The sequence below is a fragment of the Solanum dulcamara genome, chromosome 9 (assembly GCF_947179165.1).
Source record: "Solanum dulcamara chromosome 9, daSolDulc1.2, whole genome shotgun sequence".
Taxonomy (NCBI): domain Eukaryota; kingdom Viridiplantae; phylum Streptophyta; class Magnoliopsida; order Solanales; family Solanaceae; genus Solanum; species Solanum dulcamara.
Genome location: NC_077245.1, coordinates 7,627,972 through 7,655,755, shown reverse-complemented (window position 1 = coordinate 7,655,755; position 27,784 = coordinate 7,627,972). Strand labels below are relative to the sequence as shown.

Below are 27,784 nucleotides of genomic sequence, written 5' to 3'. Positions count from 1 at the left end.
CATTTTTAATAAAAATGCACACTTTCAAGAATCCAATGAACAATGAATAAAAAAAAACCATTGATTGCCAAAACATTATAGTGTAATTACAATAAAATGCAAGCTCCCTTTTCAAATACATTACGCGATTACATTGACACCCTTCACACTACCTTCACTGATAGTTCTTGAACCCTCACATGATGTAAATCTGCATAGCGTAAACAGCACATGTGGGAATACACAAACCAAGATCCAATCCACCTTTAAAAAATAATGCAAAACACACATGATCTACAGCATAGAGACAGCCAGTCAAGCTTATTCCAGTATACAGCGATTATTATCTTGTTTGAACAAACACATTCCACGCATCTCATGAGCAACCCATAACTACAGCTCAAGGCTGATCATCCAAAGAAGACAGAATGTGTCACCAAACCCTATGCAACGACCAATACACCATCAGCATTGTCAATTTTGTAATTTAGGAGAAATGGAGACCAAAAGGAAGAAAATAGATAATGTCAAGTATTGAAATCAACATTCTTTAACATCCACATCAACCACCTACCTATATTCTAAAAGAACAGCTGGTCCCCAGTACGGATAAACGAGAGATGCACCATGCTGGCTACTAGCATAATAATAGTCTAATTATAATGAATCCTTGCAGTATGAGCTTGTCTAGATGTGCTTTTCTACACATGTGATACATGATACATCGACAACCAGGTTGACAGGAAAGAAGTTCAACACATCGCTGTGCATGTGACGCGAAATAAAGCGAGGAGTTTCTAGATTGTTGGAAAAACAAGGGAAAATAAAATATTTTTACAAAATTATATTTATGAGCGGATACACAAATTGGCTTGATGGTAGACATTGTCCAAAGAAATTATTCAGTAATGTGAAATGTTTCCCCAAGATTAAGCCCACCTCCACGAGAGAGGGAACAGGAACAACAAAACCAGCAAGTTAGGAAAGATAGTAGGTATGGAGTAATGGTTAGACTGATTCTTGTATTAAAATGATGAAGATATAATGGAGTGTTTATAAGTGTAGGAAATATGTTCATTGAGGGAACGAAATAGTCCTCAATCGCTTGAGTAGTGTCGTTGGAATAAAAAGACAATCACAAAAAAAAAACTAATTTGAAACATTTTCTCCAAAAGGTCGTGGATAATAGCACATTAAACGAGAGTGCTTCTACTAGCACAAATAAAAAGGTAACTAGTGTCACTCAGCAGAAAGAGGTGTGGTGATACAAATCTCAAGGATGTTATCAGCCCTGATATGGCAACAGTAGGCAAAAAAAAATGTTGGAACAGTGTCTAGGAATTCAATGTTCAGAGGAGAAGCTCGATATTTTAACTACCGTAAGGAAAATGAAGAGAGTAAAAACTTTCCTAAACAGTTAACGAAAACTAATATTTGGAGAGACTCCAAAATCATGAAGAAACAGTAGAAAAGTAAATTTCTGGAATGTTTTGCTTGAAAAGTCTCCAAAAGAATAATCGGAATAGTAGTCAAAAGAATGATGCCTCCAAAATGATGAATGTAAGACATACATAGACGTCAAAGCAGTCACCAAATCCAAGGATTATGGTAAGAATGGTCCCGAGAGACAAAGAATAAGAAACTTATAAAAGAATAAAAGACTTTGATCTGACAGGTTGCATAAGGTATAAGACCAACACAGATAGACGGAAGTTATTTAAGCCACTAAGAAGATTGTAGAGGTTCTAGTACTATTTGAAAAGAGACAGAAAGGAAAAGTTACTAGTTGAAATTGGTATATTAACAACTTACAAGAAGACTCTTTACATAAGAATTTGAACTTCATGAAATAAGGGGAGTGTATATTTCACACACTGTTAAAGGGAGAGAAGAAGGGAAACAAGAAACAACAACACACATACCTGGAATATTTGTATCAAGAAGTAGCCTTAACAATAATTACTGGACATTGTGCATGGTTTGTGCAATAGTTGCTTACACTGCCCAGAAACATCCTGCTTAAATTTTAAATTGGTCAAATACATGTCTCTGTTAAAAAGTGATCATGTATGATTCAGTAACTATATAATCTGGTGAAAAAATACTTCTAGAATTCAGATTGGAAATAAACAACAAGATTTAAACCAAAATAAAGATCCATATCCATCAATTACAGATATCATGTTGATGGATAAAAGTACAATTTCAGAAACAAGTATAAATGAATTTGAAGCAGAGGCAAAGAGCCCTTTTCTGTATCAGGGTGAATAGAAAACCACTTGCTTCACTCCACAACTGCAGCTATTAATTTTTTACTCATTAACTAGTTGCCCACATCTACTTGGTGTATGAATTAATTGTAAGCCTTAGGACTAATCTAAAAAAATTGCTATAGCCCAGGTTACCTTACAAGTCATCCCCAACCAATGACATATGCCTGACAATAGAACTGAAAATTAAGGCACATTTTATCAGCAGTACTCCATTTAACATGGCTCTAACTTTCTGATGAAGTTTAAGATACCTAATTAAGTTAATTTATGAACAGAAAAAAGGTACATATTAGATCAACTCCCTCATTAATATTTTTTTAAAAAAAAACAAACAAACATTTCAAGTGATTGCCTCCAGATGATATCATCCTTCCACGATAAAATAACACATATTAATTGCTATGTGCCTGGATAAGAGGAAGGTGCAAATTCTAGGCTGCATTAATACCTTTTAGGACCATAGCCAATTCGAGAAGTAGATATAAAGGAAAGCTACACCAGTAAGAGATAAGCAGGGTAAGAATATGGTTTCTTCAGAAAGTTCCATCACTAAAGTAAACTTAATGCTTAACTAATGAAATTGTGTAGGAACTACAGAAGGAAACCATAAAACAAGGGGTTCAGCTCATCTACTATCTGTTTTAGCTATACAAGTTTATACCAAATTGCCATTTTTGGCATCCACGGTCTATTGCAGCAATTTTAGTTGTTGGTAAGTGGTCATCAATCAATATACCAATTAGCTACATCTCAATCTAAAACTAGTTTGGTTAACTGTATGAATCCCCTATAACAATTTTGTATTATTTTAGGAAAATTTCATGTCAATACTAAATAATTTGACTTTCAGAACAAATTAGGGGTTCTTTAAAAATTAGGGGCTCTCTAAATCTCACACACATCCAAAAAGACCCCTGGAAAGATAAATAAATTAATGCAAGTATAACAACAACAACTAGCTTTTATCCCAACTTGCAGTAGATAGCTCTTTATCATCTATTAAAATAGTTAGAGTTCGTATTTTTCTTTCTTTAAATTTTCTTTGCTATGTGTTTCTGTGAGGGAGAGGGGTATAGGTCAGTACTCTAGAGATCAACATGTTAGTTTTAGAGATACATCATCTCACCAAAATCTCATTTTCAACGACAACTTGCAATATACTTGAATCCCCAATTTATTTATTTTTTAAATATAGACAAGGCCTTTTGGAATGAACATGAAATCATCTAAGAGCATTAGCAGGTCAGCAGCACAAGAGCAAGTCCGTACTCATGCTAAATAGAATTGTTGTTTCCTGCAATTGATTCATAGGAATGGCATATAACCAACTAGTTGCAATTCACATCTTCAACAGGCAATTTAGGGTAATGTTCTAAGGATTGCACTTAAAGCATGATGTTTGCTGAAGTGTTTCTTCTCTTTCACATGTACTAGGAAACGAAAAAAGCTCCTGCAGTTGGATGGGAAAAGCAACTAAGGCTGCTTGTTAAGCAACATATATGCCTTAAATTTTAGGAACAATGAGCTAGTTGAATCATGTGAGCATTCTCATAGAAGAATTAGGCCATCAGTTATCCACAATTTTACAGGTGGCTTTGCTGACTAAAGTGGTTGAGATCCTAAACTACATCCACTTACTGGGATTCCGAAAATAACTTGACTACAAGACTGTTCAGCATAATGTTAAAAACAACTCATTTACAGCACAGCTCAACAAACCTCATACTCAGCACATGCTGAATGTAAAATCATCAACACATGCCTTAGGTAAAGAGTGTCATCTAGTCAGAGTAAATCAACAATAGCAACATCCTTCAGGTTGAGAATTTGTACCTTTTAATGGGACCAAAAGCACGGGAACCCATCACTAGCAAATCAGCATGCATTTCGTCAACAGCATCACAAATTTTCTCCTTTGGATCCCCAATAACTACTTGGGTCTTAACGTTTGCCTGATTCAGAAAGAACCTGAACCCCATCAATTAAAAAAGAAAGATAGAACACCAATCATGATTTTTGTGACGCCATGTTAGGCTTCTATTTTGCTTTCTAATAACCTTTAGCATTTCTCAACGATTGAATTTCCAACATATCACATCTAGGGATGGCAATGGGGTGGGGTGGGGGGGTGGGGGGGCGGGTTGAGCTCAACCCGCAAATTTTTTAAACCGCCCCGCATAACATTTTTTTTCATTTTCAACCCGCCCCACCCCACCCCACATAAATTTTTATGTTTTTTTCTTTTTTGATTGAGTTTACTATGAAAAATAAAATTCATAATTTTTTTTTCATTTTTCGCTAATTAATTGTTTCTAGTTAATATTTCAATAATTGTTTCTTAATCTTTAATTAACATTTGTCTAGTTTAAATTTTTTTAAAAAAAAAGTTAAAATTAAAGTCAAAATTTAATATAAAAGTTTATATATTTGATTTTTACTAATTACAAAGAATTAACTTTGTTCGGGTTCCTATTTGATACCTTAAATTCCGCATAAACCCGCAAAACCCACAACCCGCAACCCGCCCCGCATCCGCCCTGCATAACTCTAAACCCGCCCCGCATAGCTCTAAACCCACCCCGTACCCGCTCCGCCCCGCCCCATTTTCATCCCTAATCACATCAAAGGATACAAATTGAAAACATATTAAGCAAAACATAAATGTCAGTGCAGCAAGAAGGATGCCATAATGGACTCAAATTGCTAAAGCAGGAAACATAATGAAAACATAAAGAAGATCAGAAGCTCCAATCAACACCAAGATCTCTAATACCTTCTCTTACAATTTATATTGCACTCTTTTTATTTTGAGAAGTCACCAAAATTATGATATCAATACATTTCTATACTAGTTCCATAATTTTTAACATAGTTCAAGTTCATTAAAATATTCAAATTAAAACTTTGATGAGATGCTTTCTCTATAAAACTCCCTGTTCAACCATCACTTTTGATATTTTCTTCCACTATTCTTACTACAAAATGAACTCTAACTCCATGTCCAGGATTCAGTATTTAAGCTTTATGGGTTCAACTTTTAAGGCTCTTAGAATTGAACCTGCTATACTTTTTAAGTTATGTGTTCATATCTACTAGTTATTGCATTTTCAGAACATTTTACACATAAATTTATGCTCCGCATTTCAGATGAAGCCGGAAATAATGAGCTGCATCCTCCTGTCCATGTTTAATCAAACAGTGTCATATATAAAATGAGACGAAGTGAGCATGTAAACTTGTGTAACTTCGAGTTAACATTCATATATAGCAAATGGGAAGAGAGAAGAACTATCAAGCTCACATTTTTCTTAGCGCAAATCTCAAGAGCATGGTCTAAAATAGCCTGTGTGATCCGTTTCTGATGTGCCTCGATTGCAGCAGTAAACGCAGGCACCTCAATATCACCTGTTAATCTCCATAATTTAGTACTAATCAACAAGAAAATGTGAACTCTAAACAATCAAATCAATCAATCAATCAAACTAATCGGGTCAACTATTTACAAACATCAAGCAAAATGAATGAAAACACAAAGATAACAAGAAATTAGAGACTTAACTGGGTCCACCAAAGGGGATAGCACTAGGGTTAATACCAGCAGCAATGGACGGCGGAGATTGAACATGGAGAATCACAAAGGACCCTTCTGGTTCTTGAGAATCGGGATCACGGGTTTTGAGCTTAACGTTATCAAGAGCCCAATTCAAGGCGTTCATGCTCTCTTCACTGCCTTCGACGGAGACGATCACACACTTCAACTTTCCGGTCATGATTTTTGTTTATGTAAATTCTTGAGTAAATTAGGACTAAATTCTACTTGAAATCAACAAAAATTATTGCGATAATATCAAGAAATAAAACCCAATGTATTGTTTGATCCTGAAATCTTTCGAGTTTGTTGTTAGTTTTTTAGCCTCAAGTTTCTACTCTTTCCTTTCGTGTCAGCAAATTTTTTTATTTTTTATTTTTTATTTTTTATTTTTTATTTTTTATCGTCTTTTCTCCGAGGCTGATACATTTGAGGTTTTTCAAAAATAAATATTCTATTTTCTGAGAGAAATTTTAATAAATGTTGTTTGTGTTATGAATATACTAACTTGACAATTAATAAAGAAAAGAGAGTAAGAGTAATTGAGAAGGAAGGAGAAACTGATCAAGAAAAAGAAATTTTTCGTATGTAAGTATGTCTCAATTCTTACATTGAGAAGGCTATTATATAGCCATAAAATGAATGGAATAATAAGTGGGCAACTAGCCCACTTTAAGTGGGCCTTACTGACAATTTGGCATCCATTACTTAACACTCCTCCTTGGATGTCCATGTATAAAAAAAAAATTAGTGAAAAAATAAATATACATAGTTATCCTAAACATCCATAGATGTTGTGCCTCGTTAAAACTTTACTAAGAAAAACTCAGTGGGAAAAAGCCTAGTGAAGAAAAAAGAGTACACACATTTGGTAATACGCCTTGAGTGCTGCCTCATTAAAAACTTTACCAGGAAAACCCAGTGGGCCAAAACCATGGTTAAGGAAAAAAGAGTGCAGCGCGTATTTTACTCCCCCTGATGAAAACTTCATTTGATATTTTGGAGACGACGCATTCCAACCTTATATCTTAGCTTCTCAAAAGTTGATGTTGGTAATGCCTTTGTGAATAAATCTGCAAGATTATCACTTGAACGAACTTGTTGTACATCAATATCACCATTCTTCTGAAGATCATGTGTGAAGAATAATTTTGGTGAAATATGTTTCGTTCTGTCTCCTTTTATGAAGTCACCTTTTAATTGAGCTATGCACGCGGCATTGTCTTCGGATATAATTGTGGGTACTTTAACATCATTTTCCAGACCGCATCTTTCTTTGATGAACTATATTATCGATCTCAACCACACACATTCTCTACTTGCTTCATGAATTGCTATTATTTCAGCATGATTTGAAGAAGTAGCAACAATGGACTGCTTTGTAGATCGCCATGATATAGCAGTTCCTCCGTGTGTAAATAGATAGCTTGTCTGAGATCGAGCTTTATGTGGGTCTGGTAAATAACCTGCATTTGCATAACCAATAAGGTCTGTGCAACCTTTGTTAGTATAAAACAAACTCATATCAATAGTATCCTTCAGGTATCGCAAAATATGTTTGATACCGTTCCAATGCCTTCGCGTTGGGGATGAACTATATCTTGCTAGCAAATTAACAGAAAATGTTATATCAGGTCTAGTTGCGTTAGCAAGATACATAAGTGCACCAATAGCACTGAGATATGGTATTTCAGGACCAAGAATTTCTTCATCCTCTTCTGGAGGTCGAAATGGATCCTTTTCCACTTTAAGTGATCGAACAACCATTGGAGTACTTAATGGATGTGCTTTGTCCATGTAAAATCTTTTTAAGATTTTCTCAGTGTAGGCAGATTGATGGACAAAAACTCCGTCTGCTAAATGTTCAATTTGCAGACCTAGACAAAGTTTTGTCTTTCCAAGGTCTTTCATTTTAAATTCTTTCTTTAGATATTCAATTGCCTTTTGGACCTCTTCAGGGGTTCCAATGAGATTTATGTCATCAACATAAACGGCGAGTATAACAAACTCTGATTTCGTTTTCTTAATAAAAACACATGGACAAATAACATCATTTATATAGCCTTCATTTATTAAGTACTCACTTGGGCGATTATACCACATGTGCCCTGATTGTTTCAGATCATATAATGATCTTTGCAGTTTTATTGAGTACATCTCCCGAGATTTATTACATGCTTCAGGCAATTTTAATCCTTCTGGTATTTTCATGTAAATTTCATTATCAAGTGAACCATAAAGGTAAGCTATAACCACATCCATTAGATGTATATCAAGATTTTTGTGAACAGCTAAACTGATGAGATATCTAAATGTTATTCCATCCATAACAAGTGAATATGTTTCTTCATAGTTGACCCCGGGTCTTTGAGAGAATCCTTGTGCAACAAGGCGTGCTTTGTATCTTACAATTTCATTTCTCTCATTTCGTTTTTGCATAAAAACCCATTTATAGCCAACTGGTTTCACACTTTCAGGGGTTTGGACTACAGGTCCAAAAATCTCACGTTTAGCAAGCGAGTCTAATTTTGATTGAATTGCCTTTTGCCATTCTGGCCAATCACATCTACGTAGACATTCTTCGACAGATTTAGGCTCAAGACTTTCACTATCTTGCATGAGGTTAATTGCAACATTATATGCAAAAATATTATCAACCGTGATTTTAGATCGATCTAAATTTATCTCATCACCGAAAGAATTTATTGAAAGTTCTTCATTCACTAGAGTCTCGGATTCACTGATTTCTTCAGGAATATCAGGATTACTCAAATCTTGACCTTCTTTAGGAGGTTCTATTGTAGTATCATCTTTATTATTTCTCACTTCTCTTTCTAGGATTTTTATCCTTTGAACCCAAAGGTCTACCACGCTTCTGGCGTGTTTGGGATTCAGAAGTTATGATACTTGTAGATGGTCCTTTTGGGACATCAATTCGGATAGGTACATTCACTGCAGGGATATGTGACTTAGTTATCCGTTTCAAATCAGTAATTGCATCTAGCATTTGATTTGCTATTTTCTGTAAGTGGATGATCTTCTGGACTTCCTGTTCACATGTGCGGGTACGTGGATCAAAATATGATAGTAATGAAACTTTCCACGCAATTTCTTTTTCTTTTTTTGGGTTCCTTTTTCTCTCCCCCTAATTGCGGGAAAATTGTTTCATCAAATCGACAATCTGCAAATCGAGCAGTGAATAAGTCTCCAGTCAACGATTCAAGGTATCGAATTATGGAGGGTGAGTCAAACCCAACATATATGCCCAACCTTCGTTGAGGGCCCATTTTTGTACATTGTGGTGGTGCTACAGACACGTATACCGCACAATCAAAAATTCTTAAATGGGCTATATTTGGTTCATGACCAAATACTAATTGCGACGGAGAGTATTTATTATAATGTGTCGGTCTGAGACGTACAAGTGCTGCTGCATGTAAGATAGCATGACCCCAAACAGTAATGGGCAATTTTGTTTTCATTAGTAGAGGTCTTGCTATCAATTGTAGGCGCTTTATAAATGACTCTGCAAGGGCATTTTGAGTATGAACATGAGCAACAGGATGTTCAATTTTTATCCCAATTGATAAGCAATAATCGTTAAAAGCTTGGGATGTAAATTCTCTAGCATTATCAAGGCGAATGGTCTTAATTGGATAATCTGGGAATTGCGCTCTCAATCTTATTATTTGTGCTAACAACTTCGCAAACGCCAGGTTGCGAGATGATAACAGGCACACATGAGACCATCTAGATGATGCATCTATTAGGACCATAAAATATCTAAACAATCCACTAGGTGGATGAATAAGTCCACATATATCTCCATGCATACGCTCTAAAAAAATAGGAGATCGATGCCAACCTTCAGGGTCGATGGTCTGGCAATTAATTTGCCTTGATAACAAGCAGCACATGAAAATTCATCATTCGTAAGAATCTTCTGGTTCTTTAATAGATGTCCAGTTGAATCTTCTGGTTCTTTAATAGTGTATTTGGATCAGTAAACTTCTGGTTTACGATCATATGTGCTTCAATTGCACTAATTTTTGCATAATATAGGCCAGATGACAGAGTTGGTAATTTTTCCAAAATATTTTTCTGGCTTGAGACACTCTTGGTTATACCAAGATATTCAATATTCATTCCATTCAATACCAAGACACTCTTGATCAGTTTCTCCTTCCTTCTCAATTACTCTTACTCTCTTTTCTTTATTAATTGTCAAGTTAGTATATTCATAACACGTTATTAGCACGAAGCTCTATTATTTATTCAAGGTAACAAAAGAGAGTAAGAGTAATAGAGAAGGAAGGAGAAACTGATCAAGAAAAAGAAATTTTTCGTATGTAAGTATGTCTCAATTCTTACATTGAGAAGGCTATTATATAGCCATAAAATGAATGGAATAATAAGTGGGCAACTAGCCCACTTTTAAGTGGGCTTCACTGACAATTTGACATCCATTACTTAACAGTTTGTTGTTATTTTTTGTGGCCGAAAGAGATAATAAATTTAAAACAAATACTATTATCATTAAATAGTTTTAAAACAAATGGAGTATTCTTTTATGTGACAATTTACTAGCATATTCAACATCATTTTTCTGCGTTTGAAATAGGTTTGTTAACATGAATTTAATCCTAACATATTAAAAGTTACGCATTACACTATTTCTTTAGGATCATTCGTTATTGAATGAAAATCGTAACTTATAATAGATCTAACTGAACTTTTCTAAAGATTTAGGATGAATTTTCTGGTATCCAAAACATGATTGATTTTTTTAACTATTTTCTTACTTCTATTTCTTGAGCCTTTACTTAATAACTCTTTTTTTCTTTTTATTACTTATCTTTTTTTACGTTTATTTTTTTATTTTTTTGTGTTTGGGTTTAGGTTTTTTTTTTTTTTTTGGGGGGGGGGGGGGGGGGGGGAGATATATCTTTAATTGATTTCCAATTAACAATGTATTTATAGACCAATTATCACAAGTTATTTGTCTTTATCTTTTTCCAAGTTAAGAAAATAACTAAAAAAAATAGAAAAGCATGTTATAAGATTCTTAAACTTAAGTACTTCTGTAATGGAAATGGTTTTACTTCTAGCATTTCCTATATCAATCACTGGTATCTTGTGAGCTGTGATGAACAAAATTTCGTGAAAATAATCTCTTATGATCACTTATTAATTAAATAAAAAAAATATTTTTTTTATATTTATTATATATAAAAAAATTAAAAAAATATGTGTAAGATGGAGAATGTCTGGTAAAAATAACATAAAACTAAAAACAAATTGGTAAAGAATAATAAAATCAAATCTCCCACAATTTCCACAGGAAACTTGATATTTCTGAATTTAGAGGCTGTTTGAATTGACTTATAAGTTGCTTATAAACTGTTTTCAGCTTTTTTTGAGTGTTTGGCTGGTCAATTTAAAGTCATTTTGTGCTTAAAATAAGCTTCAATAAATAGTTGAATTTATTTGGATGAACTTATTTTAAGCAGTTTCTAAGTTGAAAACAGCTTATAAATCAAAAAAAAAAATTGATCTGGATTATTAATAAAAAAGGATGTGTAAGTATATGTTATAATGGGCCCATGACATACAGCTTGAAATGGTTCATGGACCTTAAGAGAGCGAATCAAAACACCATATCAAAAATTTATTTTTAAAATAAACTATTGCTACATTTGATTGTTAGTCAAATTATCATTATGATCGATAATTTGGGCTCACTTTATTTTCTTTTACAAATATCTGTAATAGCTACAAAGCTTTTTAGTACTAGCCCACTCTTTATCTCTTGACACATCTTTTTCTTTTGGGTTTTGACATCCACTGTTTAAGATATTTTTATAGTTTAATTTGAATTCGTGTTAGATATATTTATTCAAATGAGTAAAATACTTTTTGTTAGTAGGTTTTCTATTTTAAAGGTATGCGCAAACTAAAACTTTTAATTAAAAAGGAAGGAATTTAAATTTCAAATCTTTATTTATCTTTTTCTGTTATTGGTTGTCTTGGAGCAAACAGGCAAGACATCTTCCCTAGGATCAAGAATCCAACCCCAACAAAATAAAAGTTTTATCTCTTTCTTTGATGTATTATACAATGTCTCTTAAGCACATCTTCAGCACAAAGCAACATGCACATGCACTTAATGCAAACCTAGCACTATGTTTAATTAACCACAATCTTGAATTCATATTAACTTGGTGGATTGATTATTTTTTTATTATTTGTTTTTATTTAGTGCATGGTATCTGCATTAAGGTTTGGCTAAATTTGAATTTGAGCATTGCAAGACCTATTTCTAGATGCGACGCTTCCAAAGTGATTTTTTTCATTCTCAATGGTTCGATTTGAGACCTCTGATTAAAGATGAAGGAATATCAACTAATCCACCACGACGAATTAATTAATATGAATTTTAATCAAAACACATATGATCGTCACATAACTTTGTCACTTGATCATATTCTAGCTAAGTCAAATTACTGATTAATATGTATTTTTCAATAAATTTGTTTGTTCTAACCCAAGCCCGACATTGGCTTCAAAACCAAGGTAGGTTTCCCATGTACTACTACCAAACTTTCATCCATATTTACAAAATGTTTGAAAATTACCAAGTTTAATTTGTTTATTCCATTTTCACATTTTTTTAATCCACAAGATATAATGTTGAATTATTATACTTAGAAAAATAAATTATCTAAACAATTGTCACATCAGTCGGCACAAACGTGACGTTTATGTTAAAGTTTTGGTTTGGGTCAGCATTATTTATTATCAAGCTGCAACTTTTTTAAAAAATGATAGAAATGAAATAATTTCACGTCATCATAATGGTGGAGTTGTCTGTACTTCTTTATCCTCAACGTTTTAAAAGTCGTCGACAAAAAATGAAGAATTTTCGATAAGGCATAATAAATACATGTTCATAATATTCTTTGTTGCTCATTTTTAAACAATGAATTTCTAAGCTTCTTCTTTTTCTACACAAACAAATTCTAGTATACTTTACTTTCGTTGAGTGGTTCGTTGACACTGTGATTTTAGTTACCGATACACCAGTGAGTAAGATCGTTCTATCCTAGGAGAATATATTTCATTAACCTGATGTAGTGTTTGAGGGGAATAATTTCCTTAAGGAAATACTGCGCATTCAGTGGACTCGATTTTCTTTCTTGAGAAAAATACTTTTAGATTTATTTTTTTTGTTTACGTTTTGAGTTTTCTGATTTTGAAAATACTCTTTAAACCTTATTATTTGTTAAGAAAGTTTCCAAAGTTTTCGATCTTAGTATTTTGGTAATAGTGGTTAACAACTCAACCAAATGTTACTGATTCAAAACTTTGGTTATACATGACATCGTCTTCGTTAGGAAGCCTTGAGTTGTACTCCAAATGCAAATTTAAATTTAAATGAAAATCTAATATAAATATCGATCATCGAACGAAAAATAATGAAAAAATAACAACACGTCAGATTTGGAATTTCCCTTGGTGCATGCGTCCTTTCAAGTGTTTGCCCTTAAAAATAGAAGAAGAATAGACAAACTTTATTAAAAGTCTTTGTGCACATATTCAATGCAAAGACCTATAGAAGCAAAGCATGTTTTTGCCTTTCTATATATTTCTTTTTCTCATCAATGTGTTAGGTATCTTCCTTGTTCAAGCCAACTTCTTATTTTTGTTATGTTTCATTTTATTTTATTTTGCAGGGGGAGGGGGTTACCTTTGCTTAATTCAGTACGTCTACCTCGACTAATTCTACGAGATATTTGTTATCTTTCACAACAGTATATGTATGAGATAATTTTGTCCACCAAAACTTAAACAAATGAAGATAAATCGCCTACCATTTTGTTTTTATTGAAAATTAAACCTGAATCTTCACGATTTTCAATCACTTAATTGATCACTACGTCACACTTTGTTTTAATGTTCGTTATTTACTTATTTTTGGAGGGAAACATGCCGCCTTATGATCGTTAATTAGTAATAGTTGTATTAAAAGTATTAAGATTTATAATTAATTAATGATATTTGCTATTTACTTTTTAAGGATACATAATTATATGCCTCCAAACAATATTATTGTAATTACTTAACTAATAGATTCTGCCTAATATCTTGACTAACCAAATATGGAAAAGAAAATTATTTTCTTCCATTTTATTAATTTCCAGTTGCAAATGTAACAATCACATGAGAGAAAAATCTAATAAATATACCACTTATTAACCACGTAGCAGAAACGCTAAAATAAATATTTTATATTTTACAATTTTTAATGTACATGCGTGTGTTGTACATAGATACTTTTCCTAAATTGATTGCGTAGTAGTAAAAATTGAACTTTTAACATATTATCGAAAATTATTCTTGATATTGACTCCACTATATATATATTTTTTTTTATAAAAAAAAAGTAATATATTTATATAAGTATATATGCCACTTCAACATTTTGAAGAGCTATTTTATTATATATATGGTCTGAATTTTGAAGAGGTAGTTATTATTTTGGCCAATAACATTATTGAAAAGTTCATGAAATTGACCCTCTGCTCACTTTTTCCCCTTTAGTAGGATAAATATACCACTTCAATGTTTTGAAAAGCTAGTTATATCTTGACTCTTGTGGTGAAAATAATATCTTTTTTCCTTAATATTCTAATATCTAAATGTTTCAGTTTCATGTTTTGATGTTTTAATGAAAAACATACATAAACCATTTAATAAAGGTGTTATAGTAGACGCTAAATAGGTTTAATTAATTAGACTATTCAATACATATCATTAAAATTTGCAATATGATATAATAGAATTCTTTCACTCTTACGCAAAATTTTGTATTCGCCCTGAAAATGGAGAAAAAGTAATGATAAAAAGTGATTTTTTTTTCTTTTCTTAAAATTCCCTTTCCTTCACTTTAGATGAAGATTCACTTTAGATTGCTTAGTCCATTTCAATACTAATTTATTATTAAAATGATTTAAATAAAAGGATTTTTGTCAATAGTTTTGTTGTATCGGTTTATAATGTACAATTAAAAAAAGAGTGAAATGATTTCAATCCAATTTATTTTATTCAAGAATTGATCAAACATATTTATAATTAATAAAAATGAATTTCTCATTTAACAAGTCTTGTTACGTTAATCCAAATTAATCATGGTCTAAAAATTAATACTATCGAATAACAAGCATACAATAATAATATACTCAGTATAATTTTATAAATAAAATTTGAAAATAATAAAATACATGCAAATATTGGCTTATCTTTAAGGTAGATTAAAACTGATAACGAACATTAAAAAAACAAAAGAAAAGACTACTCAACTCATAAAATAATTTAAAATGAACCAATAGAAAGATGATTTTATATTCCATTTTGATAGGCTATGGTTTACTTTATGAATCAATTCTACTTTGGAAAGTCACAAATTAACAGTGTATTTTGATTGATAAAGTAGGGGAGAAATTATGTGTATTGAATGACACATAAGTCAAGACCATAGAAAACGATGATTAGACCAATAAATAAAAGTCATGGCTATCATCCTACAAAATTAGAAAAGGATAAACCTATTTCTTGTCATTTGGTTTATGCTATTTTTAGACGAACTCAACCGTTTTTCTTTTGTTCTTTTCTCAAATATTTTTATATTTTTTTCCCCTCTTAACCATTTTTCCAATATCTTCTTTTATTTATCTTGTAAACATGGTGAAATTTGAAATGTACGATTCTAAAACATTTAAATTTAAGCAGAATTTTAATTTTAATTCTATTTAAAATTGAACTTATTATACATTTAAAAGACCATATGAAATGTTTTAAAATCACACTTATAATTATATTATTGTCAAGTGAAAAATAACTGACTTATAAATTTTAATATTATTATTATAGTCGGATGGATTATTGGTGAGAAGTGGATTGTGAATTTTACGTTTATTTAGACCACAATTTTTCCTTTGCTTATTAAGTTCTTGATAAATTATTTATATAATTTTTTTATTAAAAAAATATTTTAATACGATTGAAAGGCAAATTGTTGTGATCGATCGCTCCCTAATGTTCCACAAAATCACTTCCAAACATATGCATTCGCGACTGTCAGTTTGGAGAGTGCACAAAACAATTGTCCAAAGGGTTGCTTAAAATTATTCTAATTTATTAATTTAACAGCAGAATAAAGAGTTAAAAGACAATCTAATAAAGGAGAGAAAAAAAAATCCTTTTGTAATTAATGTAAGACTTTTGTCTTTCACATAAGTCAAAAAAATAATGAATCTACAAGAATTATTTATTCTTTGCATTATCAAATCAAAAAGACAGACTAAGAAATTAAAAGAAGCATCCAACATTTTTAAAAAACAAAATATAAGATTTAGATCAGTGCAACTAAATTTCGTTGAACTCGTAGATTCTATAACATGTCTGATTCTATTATTGACAATGACAAATAAGCACACTTATTTTTCATCATTGCAGAGATGAAGCTAGGATATCGTAGATGAATTTATTTATATCTTTTTATCGAAAAATTACATTATATATAAGATTATTTTTTTCATATATATAATAACTATTAACTTTTTCTTAATATTTTATGTGTTATCTTTTTATATTTTAAATATCCTTAATCCATTATTTATTATTACAAGTCATATGCAACCTCTTAAGTTGTCCTTCATTTATTATTATAACTTTAAGAGGCCGCAGAAAGGAAAATGGCAATTTCGAGGTCCTTCTTTATTTTAAATTTAGATGTGAACGTGAAATTGGAAGAATAGGTGATAATTTTATGGAATTTGATTTTTGTTTATGAAAAGGAATGTTAAAGAATATTAATATTAAATTTCCATTTATAGTAAATAGTGTTTACAAATTGGTGAATAAGCCATCACATTCAATTGTCGGTGGCACACGTACAACTTTGTCGTCATAATTAATATTCAACTTTCAAAGTCTTTATATATTTTATTTTTTTATTTTTTATTCGGTGACTGAAGCTCGTGAAGTTCCGACTAAATCAGGATCGTGCACTGCAGGATTCATTCGGGTGTGACGCTCCCAACATGATTTTTTTCATATCCAGAACTCGAATTCAAAACCTCTAATTAAAGGTAAATCAATTACACTGCTTCACCACAATTCATATTAGTCAAAAGTCTTTATTTATAGTCCAATGTTTGTAGGAAGAAAGTCTTAACAGAATATTAAAGGAAAGAGAATGAAACAAACATCAATGGGTTAAGATTTATCTTCAATTTTGTTGAGCTCAACAAAACTTTTGATGTATTTAAGCATATCTCTCCTTTTTAATCATTCAATATCATAATTTAATGGTCCAATTAATTTGATTTGTTTCGATCAATTTACTAGATTATATAATACTTTCATATGACATGTCTTATAATGTCTACATTCTTAGAAAATTCATATAATTTTTTTTGCATCAATAGTAAATTTTTGAAATGGTCATTCAAGTGAATATTCATCTGAAAAAAATTAGAGTTGTTGTTGTTGTTTCTTTTTTGTAGTCTTTACACTCATTTTCTTTTTAAATGCTATGCAATTTTCATTATTTTCTTCTTTTTTACCTGTATTTGATATACTTGAGCCGAAAATCATTCGAAAACATTCTCTCTACGTATGCGTATACTCTATCCTTCCAGACCACACTTTGTGAAATTTCACTGAATATGTTATTGTTGTTAGATTTGCCAAAAAAATAATTTTCTTGATATTAAAAAATGATGTGGCATGTCAAATTAATCAAAATGTCAAATTTAGATGCCACGTCATCACTAGATCAATAGTGGGTGATGTGGAGCTGACATGGCATACCAAATTGGCATTTTAGTTGTTTTGGCATGCCATATTAACTTTCGATAGTAAAAATTAATTTACTTAATTATACGGAATTTAATGATGTTTACATAACAAAAAAATAATTATAAATTCTATATCATCAAAAAAATATGTCAAACTTAAGGCAGATATAAACAAACATTAATGAATAATGCAATCACATTAAGAATTTAAGATCTTAAACATGGTCAAAATAATCGTTTTAATAGATAATTTATTATGAAATATTTGTTTACTAATTCATCGAAAAGTTTATGGTAAACCATTAATGAGGAAAGTGCTATAAATAGAAATAAAATATTTGGACTAACATTAGAAGACAAACCGGGTCCAACAGTTGAACATTCGGACCGGTTAAAAATCCGGTCGGAATATTTAGATGAGCCAAGGGTTCACGCCTCTCGATGCCCTGAGGACAAAGGGGACAAAATTCTTTTCCTCAAGTATCGATTTCTTACTCCTCACAGAATTAAAATTTTATACTTTAACCCCTATAATTATTCCTATTTTCACACTGTACGCCTATTATTAATTTCCTTTTTTCAATTTTCCCCTCAACATTTCTCTTTCTTCAAACGTTTAAAAAATCCCCTAAATTCTCGATCTGGAAAAAATAATTCTCTTCGGGGTCAGGATCTTCTCTCTTCCAGTGACTTTATTGGACTTTCCTCTCTCGATTTCTCCACAATTTCATCCTGTTTTTGTTAATTATTTGTAATTTTTGGTTGATCGAATTCTGTGTGCATGCAAAGTTTGATCTTTGTGTGTTGGAAAATTTTCAGCATCGTGATCGGTGGAGGGGTGGTATAGAACTCTATGAATTTGGAAGAATTAGGGTTTGGATGTGATCTGCTGCTGTTGTTGTTGTTTGTGGGTTTGTGTAAATGCTCGTGGGAGGGGATCTAGGGTTTATCTCGAGCTTAGTGGTGGCGGCGTTTGTCGCGGTTTTCGGACCGGTGTTAGGTTTTGTTGTTCGAAGGAAATGGAGGCGTGCGGTGGCAAGGAGGGAGGAGATCAAGAGGCTGTTGGTTTTAGCTTCGGAGGAGGCAGCTAGGGTTGAGCTACAAGCCACTGAGGAATATGGGTACGTTTATGGATATAGGTATGATTCTCTGAAGGAGGATGACGTGTTTGTTGAATCACCGGCGTCATCATCTCCATCAGTACCGGCATCATCGTTATCAACAACAAATTCAACATCATATTCTGGTTCACGGCTATTGCAGTACCAATGTGCGGTGTGCTCTTCTCCAACCTCTACTCGGTGCTCCCAATGTAAAGCAGTTCGCTACTGGTATGATGATTCATAAACTCAATCTCTCCTAGAAGGTTATATCTGTTCCTTATTTGCTGGAGTATATGATGAAACTACTTGAGATTAAGGCATACTCATGTTGGTACACTTTTATTTTAAAAGAACTTAAATTAGTAAATATTAGATTAGCAACACGGATAGTGAGTATTCATATAGCCTACCCAGGTAGCTTAGGGTCGAAGCTTAGCCTTTTTTTTTTGTTGTTGTTTAGTTGAAACTAGATCATTGTCAAACTTGTTGGTATTAGATTAACCATTTACTAAAAGTTGTAACCTTGTTGAAGGGGTTTTCAATTGCTTCATCCTTTTTAGTTCTGGTTGTATCAAGAAGAAAAGAGGCATCTGATGAAAAAGGACACTTTTTACTGTTGATGACATAGTTTCAGTTTTATAATGGGACTGCTGTTCTTCTAATGAAGACTTTCTTCTGTCACACGCTAGAATCAAATGGGAACAAATGAGCTGCTTATGGTATATGATTACTGGTGACCAGTTTGTGTCATCAATGAAAGCTCTTCTCTCTTGACCGACTGCTACGGAATCTCTTACTTAGACAATACCAAGAGAGTGACATGTTGCTGTTCATTCTGATTTATCTTTATACGTTAATGGTTAACTAGTACGGCGGAATTTATGGTTACCAAGAATATTTTTTTTTGTGATGAGTGGAAGAATCATTGCTGATCTAGAATTGAAATTATTTTTCTTTCAGATATTTTGTTTCCTTATCCAACTCCTAATTATTAGATGAATTGCCACAAGAACCAGCTTATGATTGAAGATATCATTAGTGATTTCTTCATGTTACATCATGAAATTTATTTGTGTAGGCGAATTAATATGTGTCTGTGGAGCAAAGCTCAAGCTAGGCTCATTGCAATTTGGAGTAATGCTCCCATTGACAGGTCAATTTACAAGAATGTTGAATTGAATAAGCTGACTTTTAAACATAAAAGGGCTGACAAATGGTTTCAAGACTTTTTACTAGTTTGATCAGCTTTTGCTACCCTTCAATGGGTTTTTCTCTAATCTTTTCCATGTGTACAATGGATTTGGTCCTATTTTATGCCATGTAGGGAAATGGAGTTACAAGAGGTTATTTGTTAAGGCTCTTTGATATTGTAGTGGTTAGCTGTTAGTTCAGTGCCCCTTTTCAATGTATTGATCCAACTCTTCCAATAATAGTGCTTACTGTAAGTTAATAATGCTCCCCTGTTCAAAATAAGTTAGTAATAAGAGTAGAAATCTAAAGCACCTAATTCATGTTTAGGTCTAACTTATAAGTTGAAATATATATCTCATTTAAGATGGATTTATGTTATTTTAATGCCTTTAACATGATTATTAAATGCAACAAGAATACAGTTCCAGGATGAGAATAGCGAGGACAAACATCATTCAAAATTTGAGCCATTTAATGGGTGTGGACTTCTGATATTACATATGTAGGGAGGTAAATAATGTTTTATCGTTAATTTAGATGCGCTTCAAACATTTGGAACGTTGCAGCTAAATTTTGATGAAGGTGAGGTGGAAGTATTCCTACTAATTCGGAAGGAGGAGGTATGAGATGTGGAGGTCACCTCTTAACCATGTGTTCATTGGTGCATAGACCTTTTGCTTTTCCATGAATGATTATTTTGGTCTCGAGATTTCCTTTCTGTTGTAACCTAAGTCTTCTCTTAGTATCCTGGAAACCATATCCATATTTCTATCGGTAGTCCTATATATTTCTATCGGTAGTCCTAAGCACCTGAGATTAACAAGATTTTCCAGTTCTTTCTCAAACATTTTAACTCCATCTTTGTGTTCTACGCTTTCTGTTTCCTTTCATTGTTCAGATTATTGCTGTGCTTCTTTAACATTGGAGAAAGCTTCACATGGGACAATCATGTATTATTTTTTCTTCTTTGGTCTGTTTAGTTGCTTTCTTTTTGGGTGGGATTGTGGAGGAAGATATTGTTTTACAGTTGAGAAGACAATTTTTGGACGAGCAATTATGTTGATGCTAATGACGGTAGTTACAGCTTTGCTCTTACTTTAATTGTTTCGAGAAATAAATTTGTCGAAAGAGTTTATGCCGACATTTCTTGCATTATTTGTACTATACGCTCAAGATACTGCTTGTATATTAGGTTCTTGTCTCTTTTTTGATTGCTATCAACTTTAATTTTCTTGAAGCTCTAAAACACTCATATCTAATGTATAATATTCCTATATTTGTACTCTTTTCAGCTCTGGCAAATGTCAAATCCTTCATTGGAGACAAGGTCACAAGGATGAATGCCTTCCAGTTAGCAACTTGGATCACCTCAATGATGTTGAGGCGAAATCTCATCTGAAGACATATAAGCAGGAACCAAATGGAAGTCATCTGAAGAGCACCGAGGTTGAAGGGAGATGTTCTTCAGAATCAGGTGATGATTCCCCAGAAGAAACTGCACTTTTGAGATCCAAACACTTGGCAACATCTGATGAAAAGCATGACACAGTTGGACAGAGTCTGGCAGAAACAAAAAGTCCCAATTTGAACTCCAGTTTCGTGTTTCACTCATCTTCATGTGAACATTTGGACCTCACTACTTCAAGTGGATCTTCTGTTGATCATTCTGCATCTGATTCAAACGACTCTGATGCTTCTGACAGTCATAGGGCTGATGATATTGATACATTTATTATTCAGACTAATCATTCCAAGGTAGACAGATTTAAGCCATCCTACACAGAGCAACCCCAACTGGTACAAACTGCAGATAATGATTCCACGTCTGGAAAATATAATCACACCAACCCTAGCATTCGTGGGGATGCTCGGTCTAAATATTGGACTTCATCAACAAGTTCAAGTATTGATGGCTCCAGTGAATCTTCATTGACAGAGCCGTCTACACCCTCATCTGGTTTTTGGGAAGGACCAGTTCCTTATACTAGATCTAGGATTGGTTCAGTTGATAGTATTGCAGATCCTCCTTTCAGAAATGCTTGTGACATCAAGATTTCAGAGTCTCAATCAACTTCACGTCGGCCTCCTGAAATTGCTAGACCACTTATATCTGGGGTAGGCGAACGAGGATCCAACTCAAAAAAGAATCTGGAAAATCCAACTCCAATTATAGTGGAAGTGCTGAAACCGGTCAATCGAGCTGAATCAAGATTTGAAGTTAAAGATCAGAGAGAAAGTAGCAGGTCATCAGCTTCGAGGTCTGTAACTTCGTATAAGCTTGATGTGCATGACTCCCGTGATAAATGCACATTGACCTCTGAGGAAGGTAGATACTCCTCATCTAGTGCTTCTGCTAATTTAAAGAAGCATGATGGGTTGAAAGTTAGTAGCTTGCCATCCTCAAGCCCCAACAATTCATATCGTGGCGTTGAAGGCTCAACCAGTGTTCTACAAATACCAAAAGATAGACAAAAAGAATCTTATCCTGTCAAAATTTCTGATAATATCTCTTCTAACAGTGGGAGGCATGATATCCAAAATGTGAAGTCAGCAAAGATCGATAGCACTCAAGTGGCTAGTGCCTATTCTGCAGAGTCTAGTGCTCCTTTACCAAATGCAAGGAATGGCTTGAAGTCATCTGTTTTGAAAGTTGTTGACCAGCTCAGGGGTTCAAAGCTGACACGGCTCAATTCTCCAGGGGATGAGTGTGATGTCAACGGAAGATATGGTAACAAGGTATGCATACTTATCTGTGATTTTCACCTGTAATGCACATAAGATTATAGAACACTGTATTCATCAGATATATTTCTTTTCAGGGTCTTTTTCCATATGAAAGTTTTGTGAAGCTTCATAACTGGAAGAACGAATTGCGGCCATTTGGCCTTGTAAATTGTGGTAACAGGTATGTGGCATGAGATTTAGCTAGTTTAACTGTGTAATCTAGAAAGCCTAGTTGTTTTGGACTAATTGTGCCTTGTATAACTTTCTTATCCACGTGTTTTGAATTAAGGGATGTGGATTTTGTTTCATTACATTCTGATTTCAAGTAGTTCTATCATTTTATTGTAAGTCTCCGAACATGCATTCCCTTTTTAAGAGTAAAAGCCATTGGTTGTTCAGTCTACCAAGAAATTTGGTGATTACTGTGAGGTTCAAGATATATGAGCAACACTTTCATGACGATTGACAGTGTGATGTTCAATAGCCTTTGCTTTTGATATCATTATTGCATAAATTTATTATTTTTTTGGACAAGTAATGTGGACACCGTTAGGGATCAAGAAGAATTTTTTTGTGATTGCATTAAATGAATGGTGAATTTATGTTGGAACCAACAAACAAATTCCTGTGTTGAAGAGTCCTTTGTTGTAAATCTCTTCTTAGTGCAGTTCGCTTTGGGGCTTTCAACTAATAACCCGATTTGGTGTTCTAAAAAAGAGGATGTCGTGGGCCAAAATATACCCGAAATTTATGATGTTTTATGTCCTCCTTAAACGCGAAGATTGATTGGCTTCAATGAAAATAACATTGTGAAAAGATAAGGGAATCAGCATTCTCAAAAAAAAAAAGACAAGGGAATAAGATATTGATTGACTACTTTAGAGGTTCTAGTCAAAGATTTAATGGCCGAATATTCAGATTTCTTTCTGTCCTATTTTCCTATATTTTGCTGCCCTGTTAATGTCAACTTGAAGATGGAAATTCTAAATCTATTGCTGTTTATTTGGCTATTCCCTGGTGTAAGCAATTCTGGAACTTGCTAGGTGATTAGATATTCATCAACATCTCAAATATATGTGTATTTCTTCATGCCTGATTTTTTTCTGCAATGTGCTGCAGCTGCTACGCTAATGCTGTCCTTCAGTGCCTGGCATTTACACCACCGCTTACATCATATTTTCTTCAAGGACTCCACTCTAAGACATGTATGCCCACTTCTGTTTGTTAGATTAATTTTTTAAAAAAATCATCATTCTCAGACCCCAGATCAAATTAAACTCACCAGTTTTCCCTCTTTTTGTATGCTGCTATCAGGTGAAAAGAAAGGATGGTGCTTCACGTGCGAATTTGAAAGTTTAATTCTAAAAGCGAAAGATGGGAACTCTCCCCTATCTCCTAGTAGTATAATCTCCCATCTCGAAAGCATTGGGAGCAATCTTGGTAATGGTAGAGAAGAAGACGCTCATGAATTTCTTAGGTATATTTTATGTATCTTTGGAGCCTGTAGATGTGCAAGTATCTTTTGAAGTCTAAGTTAATTTATTTCTGTTTTCCTAAATCAATAGGTATGTTATCGACACAATGCAATCCATTTGCTTGAAGGAAGCTAGGGTTACTGCACCTGGTTCTTTTGAAGAAGAAACGAGTCTCATTGGGCTTACATTTGGGGGCTATCTTCGTTCAAAGGTAACTGCTGACTTTTAATTGTTGTTAAATGTAAGCTCAATATTTCTTGAGAAACTTCTGTACTGATTTCTGAAAATCCAACTGGAAGATTGAGTGCATGAGGTGCGGGGGCAAATCTGAGAGGCAAGAGAGAATGATGGATCTTACTGTTGAAATAGACGGAGATATAGGCACCTTGGAAGAAGCTTTAAAACAATTTACTCATACTGAGACTCTCGATGGTGAAAACAAGTACCGATGTGGCAGGTTAGATCCGATTGTCCCATACTTCATTATTTTGATGTGTTTCCTTTTGCTGCTGAACAAAAGTCCGACAGTTGTAAAAAGAGGGAGTAAAAGAACCCAAAATCCAATTGTAAAAAGGAGTTTGTAAATTTAACCTGCAAGTCTTGAGAAGCAACTGGAATATGTTACCCTCTGTTTCTTTTCCTTTATATTTCGTTTGGGGGCTGTCTCTCACTTTTCTTTTATTAGTGGGTCAAATACTTTGCATGCATTAATGTTTTGATTCAGTATCTAATGGTAGTGTCATTCCTTGGAGTTAACTGTGTTGATTAAAATTTCATTGAATTGTTTCTTTGCTTCTACCCATTTGGAAAATACGATGCTATACCCAAAGCCTTCTCATCTCTCTCTATCTAGAGAAAGTGATTATACTAATATTGTAAGGTCTGCAGATTTAGCTTTGACAATTTGCTGATTAATTGCATAGTACATCTTCACTTCTAGAATCTCCAGTAGTGGCACAAACAGTATGAAATTTCTGTGCATTGGTAATTTGTTTGCTCTTGTGCATGCATGCCATTTTCATTGAAATGCTGAAGTAAACTAGATTTGCAGCACAGTTTTGGACTAAACTTTTGCTGTATCTTTCAGATGTAAATCGTATGAGAAGGCCAAGAAAAAGTTGAAAGTGGTGGAGGCTCCTAATGTCCTCACTGTTGCATTGAAGAGATTTCAGGTACTGTTTGAATGAAGTGTTGTCTCCTTCATTTTTTGATATTGATCGAAGGAATTTTTTCCTGATAATTTTATTTTGTTGCCAATTGCTCACTCTCTGTAGTTTTGCAGTCAGGTAAATTTGGGAAGCTAAACAAGACAATTAAATTCCCAGAGTTCTTGAACCTGGCACCGTATATGAGTGGGACAAGTGATAAGTCACCAGTTTACCAGCTGTATGGAGTCGTGGTTCACCTGGACGTAATGAATGCTGCATTTTCTGGTCACTATGTGTGTTATGTGAGAAACTTTCACAATAAGTGGTATAAAGTTGATGATAGTTCGGTATGTCCCCTACAGAGCTTACACTTATAATTCACATTTTAAAGCTTATGTTTTCCACATCTCATTTTATCTTCTGAATTTCTGCCATTGCTTGGATAGTTTTTTTCCTTCACTTCTGGGCTTGGTAGTGGTAAGCTTGTGAGAATTAGGTGTTCGTTGTGACAAAGTGGTTGTTCCTTTCTGCTTTTAACTACTAAAAGTGCTTTTGATGTGCGTTAATGAGTTCTATGATATTGGAGAACTGTGATTCTCCATTTCCCCTCGATTCTGCTTCATGCATTATTGCACACAACATGATGATTCTTCCATGATCTTTTTGAGGTTTTGATATGGTCATCTTTGTAGGTAAAATCTGTGGAACTTGAAAGAGTCTTGTCGAAGGGAGCGTACATGCTTCTTTATTCAAGGTAAAATTATAGACACATCTCCTTGTTGGGGTATGCATTTATCTATCTTCTTTTTGGTTGTAGCTGACATTATCTTTTTTCTTTTTTTCAGGTGCTCGCCACGGGCCCCGAGGATAATGAGGAGATTGACTATTCCTCCCGATCCAAGGAGATCAAAGCAACTGACTTGTAAATCAAGATCCCATACAAGAAGTCCATGGGACTCTTCTAATGGTGATTCAACTAGTAAAACTTGCAACGAATGTTCTTATCCTAGTCATACAAGTGTCAGGCCTATTAGGTCAATATTTGAGGAGGACTCTTCGAGTGAACAGTCATCTTTCTTCTCTGAGCTTGGTTCTTGCAGTACAGACAGCACTAACAGGGATTCAACGAGCACAGATGACTTAAATATTGATATATTTGGCGACTCTGGGGTCTGTTGGAATAGCCTCTGGAGGAGTTCATCTGATTCTGACACATCCTCATCCTCATCTTCTCCTTCCCCCTTGTACTCAAGGCATTCACCCCTTGCTGATTTGGACCGTTATGCTTCTGCGCATGAAGATACCAGTTGCAGCGGCAACCCAGAAACAGGTGGGAATGGTCACGGTTTTTGGACGGGGTTACCTGATCGTAACGGTTATACTGGGGTTCCAGAAACCAGTGGAAGGACACCACCTCTCTGTCCCAACCCAAGTAAGCATTGTAGAAAAGTAGTTAGTAGTCATAGTAGTAGTAAGACCGACTCCAGTAGATTAGGTCGGGTTAACTCTTGTGACAAGTCGAAATCTCCTGTAACTTGTAGAGATCGATGAGGAAAGGTGCCTTTTTGGACATTGGTATTATAAAGTATTTTTGTATTCTAGAGGAAGGGAAATAAAAGAATTGAGAGGGGGTGGGGTGGGAGGAGGAGTCAGGCACAGGGGTTTAGGGAGTGGTTGTATGTATTATATACTTTGGCTTTTGGCTGTGATCAAAACAAGGGGGCCATAATTTTGTCACTCTCTTCCCCTTTATATAATCTGTCCATTTCCTGTAATTGGATATCCTCTTGGATTATTTGCATCGTTCGGCCTCAACAATTTTATCAAATGTAAACATATATTCTCAGAAAAGATACAGACTTCAATTAAAAAATCTACTCTACTATCACCTTTATTCAATGTTTTCGACTTGTGCTTAGCACAATAATTAACATACTGAGCTAAGAGGTCGTTTGATTGGTGGATAGGAAGAGAATTATTCATATTGAAACTAAGAGAGTTGTATCAATATTTGGTAGCCTTTTAGTAAAAAAATCAGCACACCGAGTTCAATTTTTGGTACTGTCATTTTACAGTTCACATAAACAAAACATTGCGAGTCAAATCATATATAATTCTATGCAAATGGGAAACAAAATCCTATATAACTAATTTCGACATAATTTCATCTCAACCGTGAACCAGAATTTGCAGACGACTATACTTAATCGTTTCCTGATACATGCGTAATTCTAAGCAATAACCAAACAAGGGAAAGGGAAGAAAACATGGGGAGGAGGTCCAGTTCAACTTGAACCACTTTGGTTTGGTTCAGCTCACATAGACGATTTTGCATAAGGGGCCTACAAAGAAGGTACTAGATGATTTTTGACATGATGGGCCAAAGGGAATGGGATAGGATGAGGAAAAAACAAACAAACAACTTGGCTGAGCATTAATAA

General features: G+C 33.7%; 2 protein-coding genes across 3 annotated transcripts; one reads left to right on the top strand and one right to left on the bottom strand.

Moving 5' to 3' along the window:
- Positions 1-45: 45 nt before the first annotated feature.
- Positions 46-6,213, bottom strand: LOC129903766 (universal stress protein PHOS34). Of its 2 annotated transcripts, none has more exons than XM_055979300.1 (5): positions 5,812-6,212; positions 5,554-5,657; positions 4,086-4,204; positions 1,902-1,994; positions 46-422 (listed from the first exon to the last, which is right to left on the bottom strand). In XM_055979300.1, the coding sequence occupies exons 1-4, from the start codon at positions 6,020-6,022 to the stop codon at positions 1,916-1,918; spliced, it is 513 nt and encodes a 170-aa protein (XP_055835275.1). In that variant the 5' UTR covers positions 6,023-6,212; the 3' UTR covers positions 46-422; positions 1,902-1,915. The 2 variants fall into 2 exon arrangements, with proteins under 2 accessions (XP_055835275.1, XP_055835276.1); XM_055979301.1 differs by lacking the exon at positions 46-422 and adding an exon at positions 539-613 and having other exon boundaries at positions 5,812-6,213.
- Positions 6,214-18,295: 12,082 nt separating this feature from the next.
- LOC129902086 (ubiquitin carboxyl-terminal hydrolase 16) lies at positions 18,296-27,118 on the top strand. The gene is made up of 11 exons (XM_055977121.1): positions 18,296-19,033; positions 21,289-22,732; positions 22,816-22,901; positions 23,840-23,925; positions 24,035-24,197; positions 24,286-24,406; positions 24,495-24,652; positions 25,283-25,367; positions 25,478-25,690; positions 26,036-26,097; positions 26,189-27,118. Exons 1-11 carry the CDS (start codon positions 18,624-18,626, stop codon positions 26,892-26,894), a joined length of 3,534 nt encoding a protein of 1,177 aa, XP_055833096.1. The 5' UTR covers positions 18,296-18,623; the 3' UTR covers positions 26,895-27,118.
- The last annotated feature ends 666 nt before the right edge of the window (positions 27,119-27,784 follow it).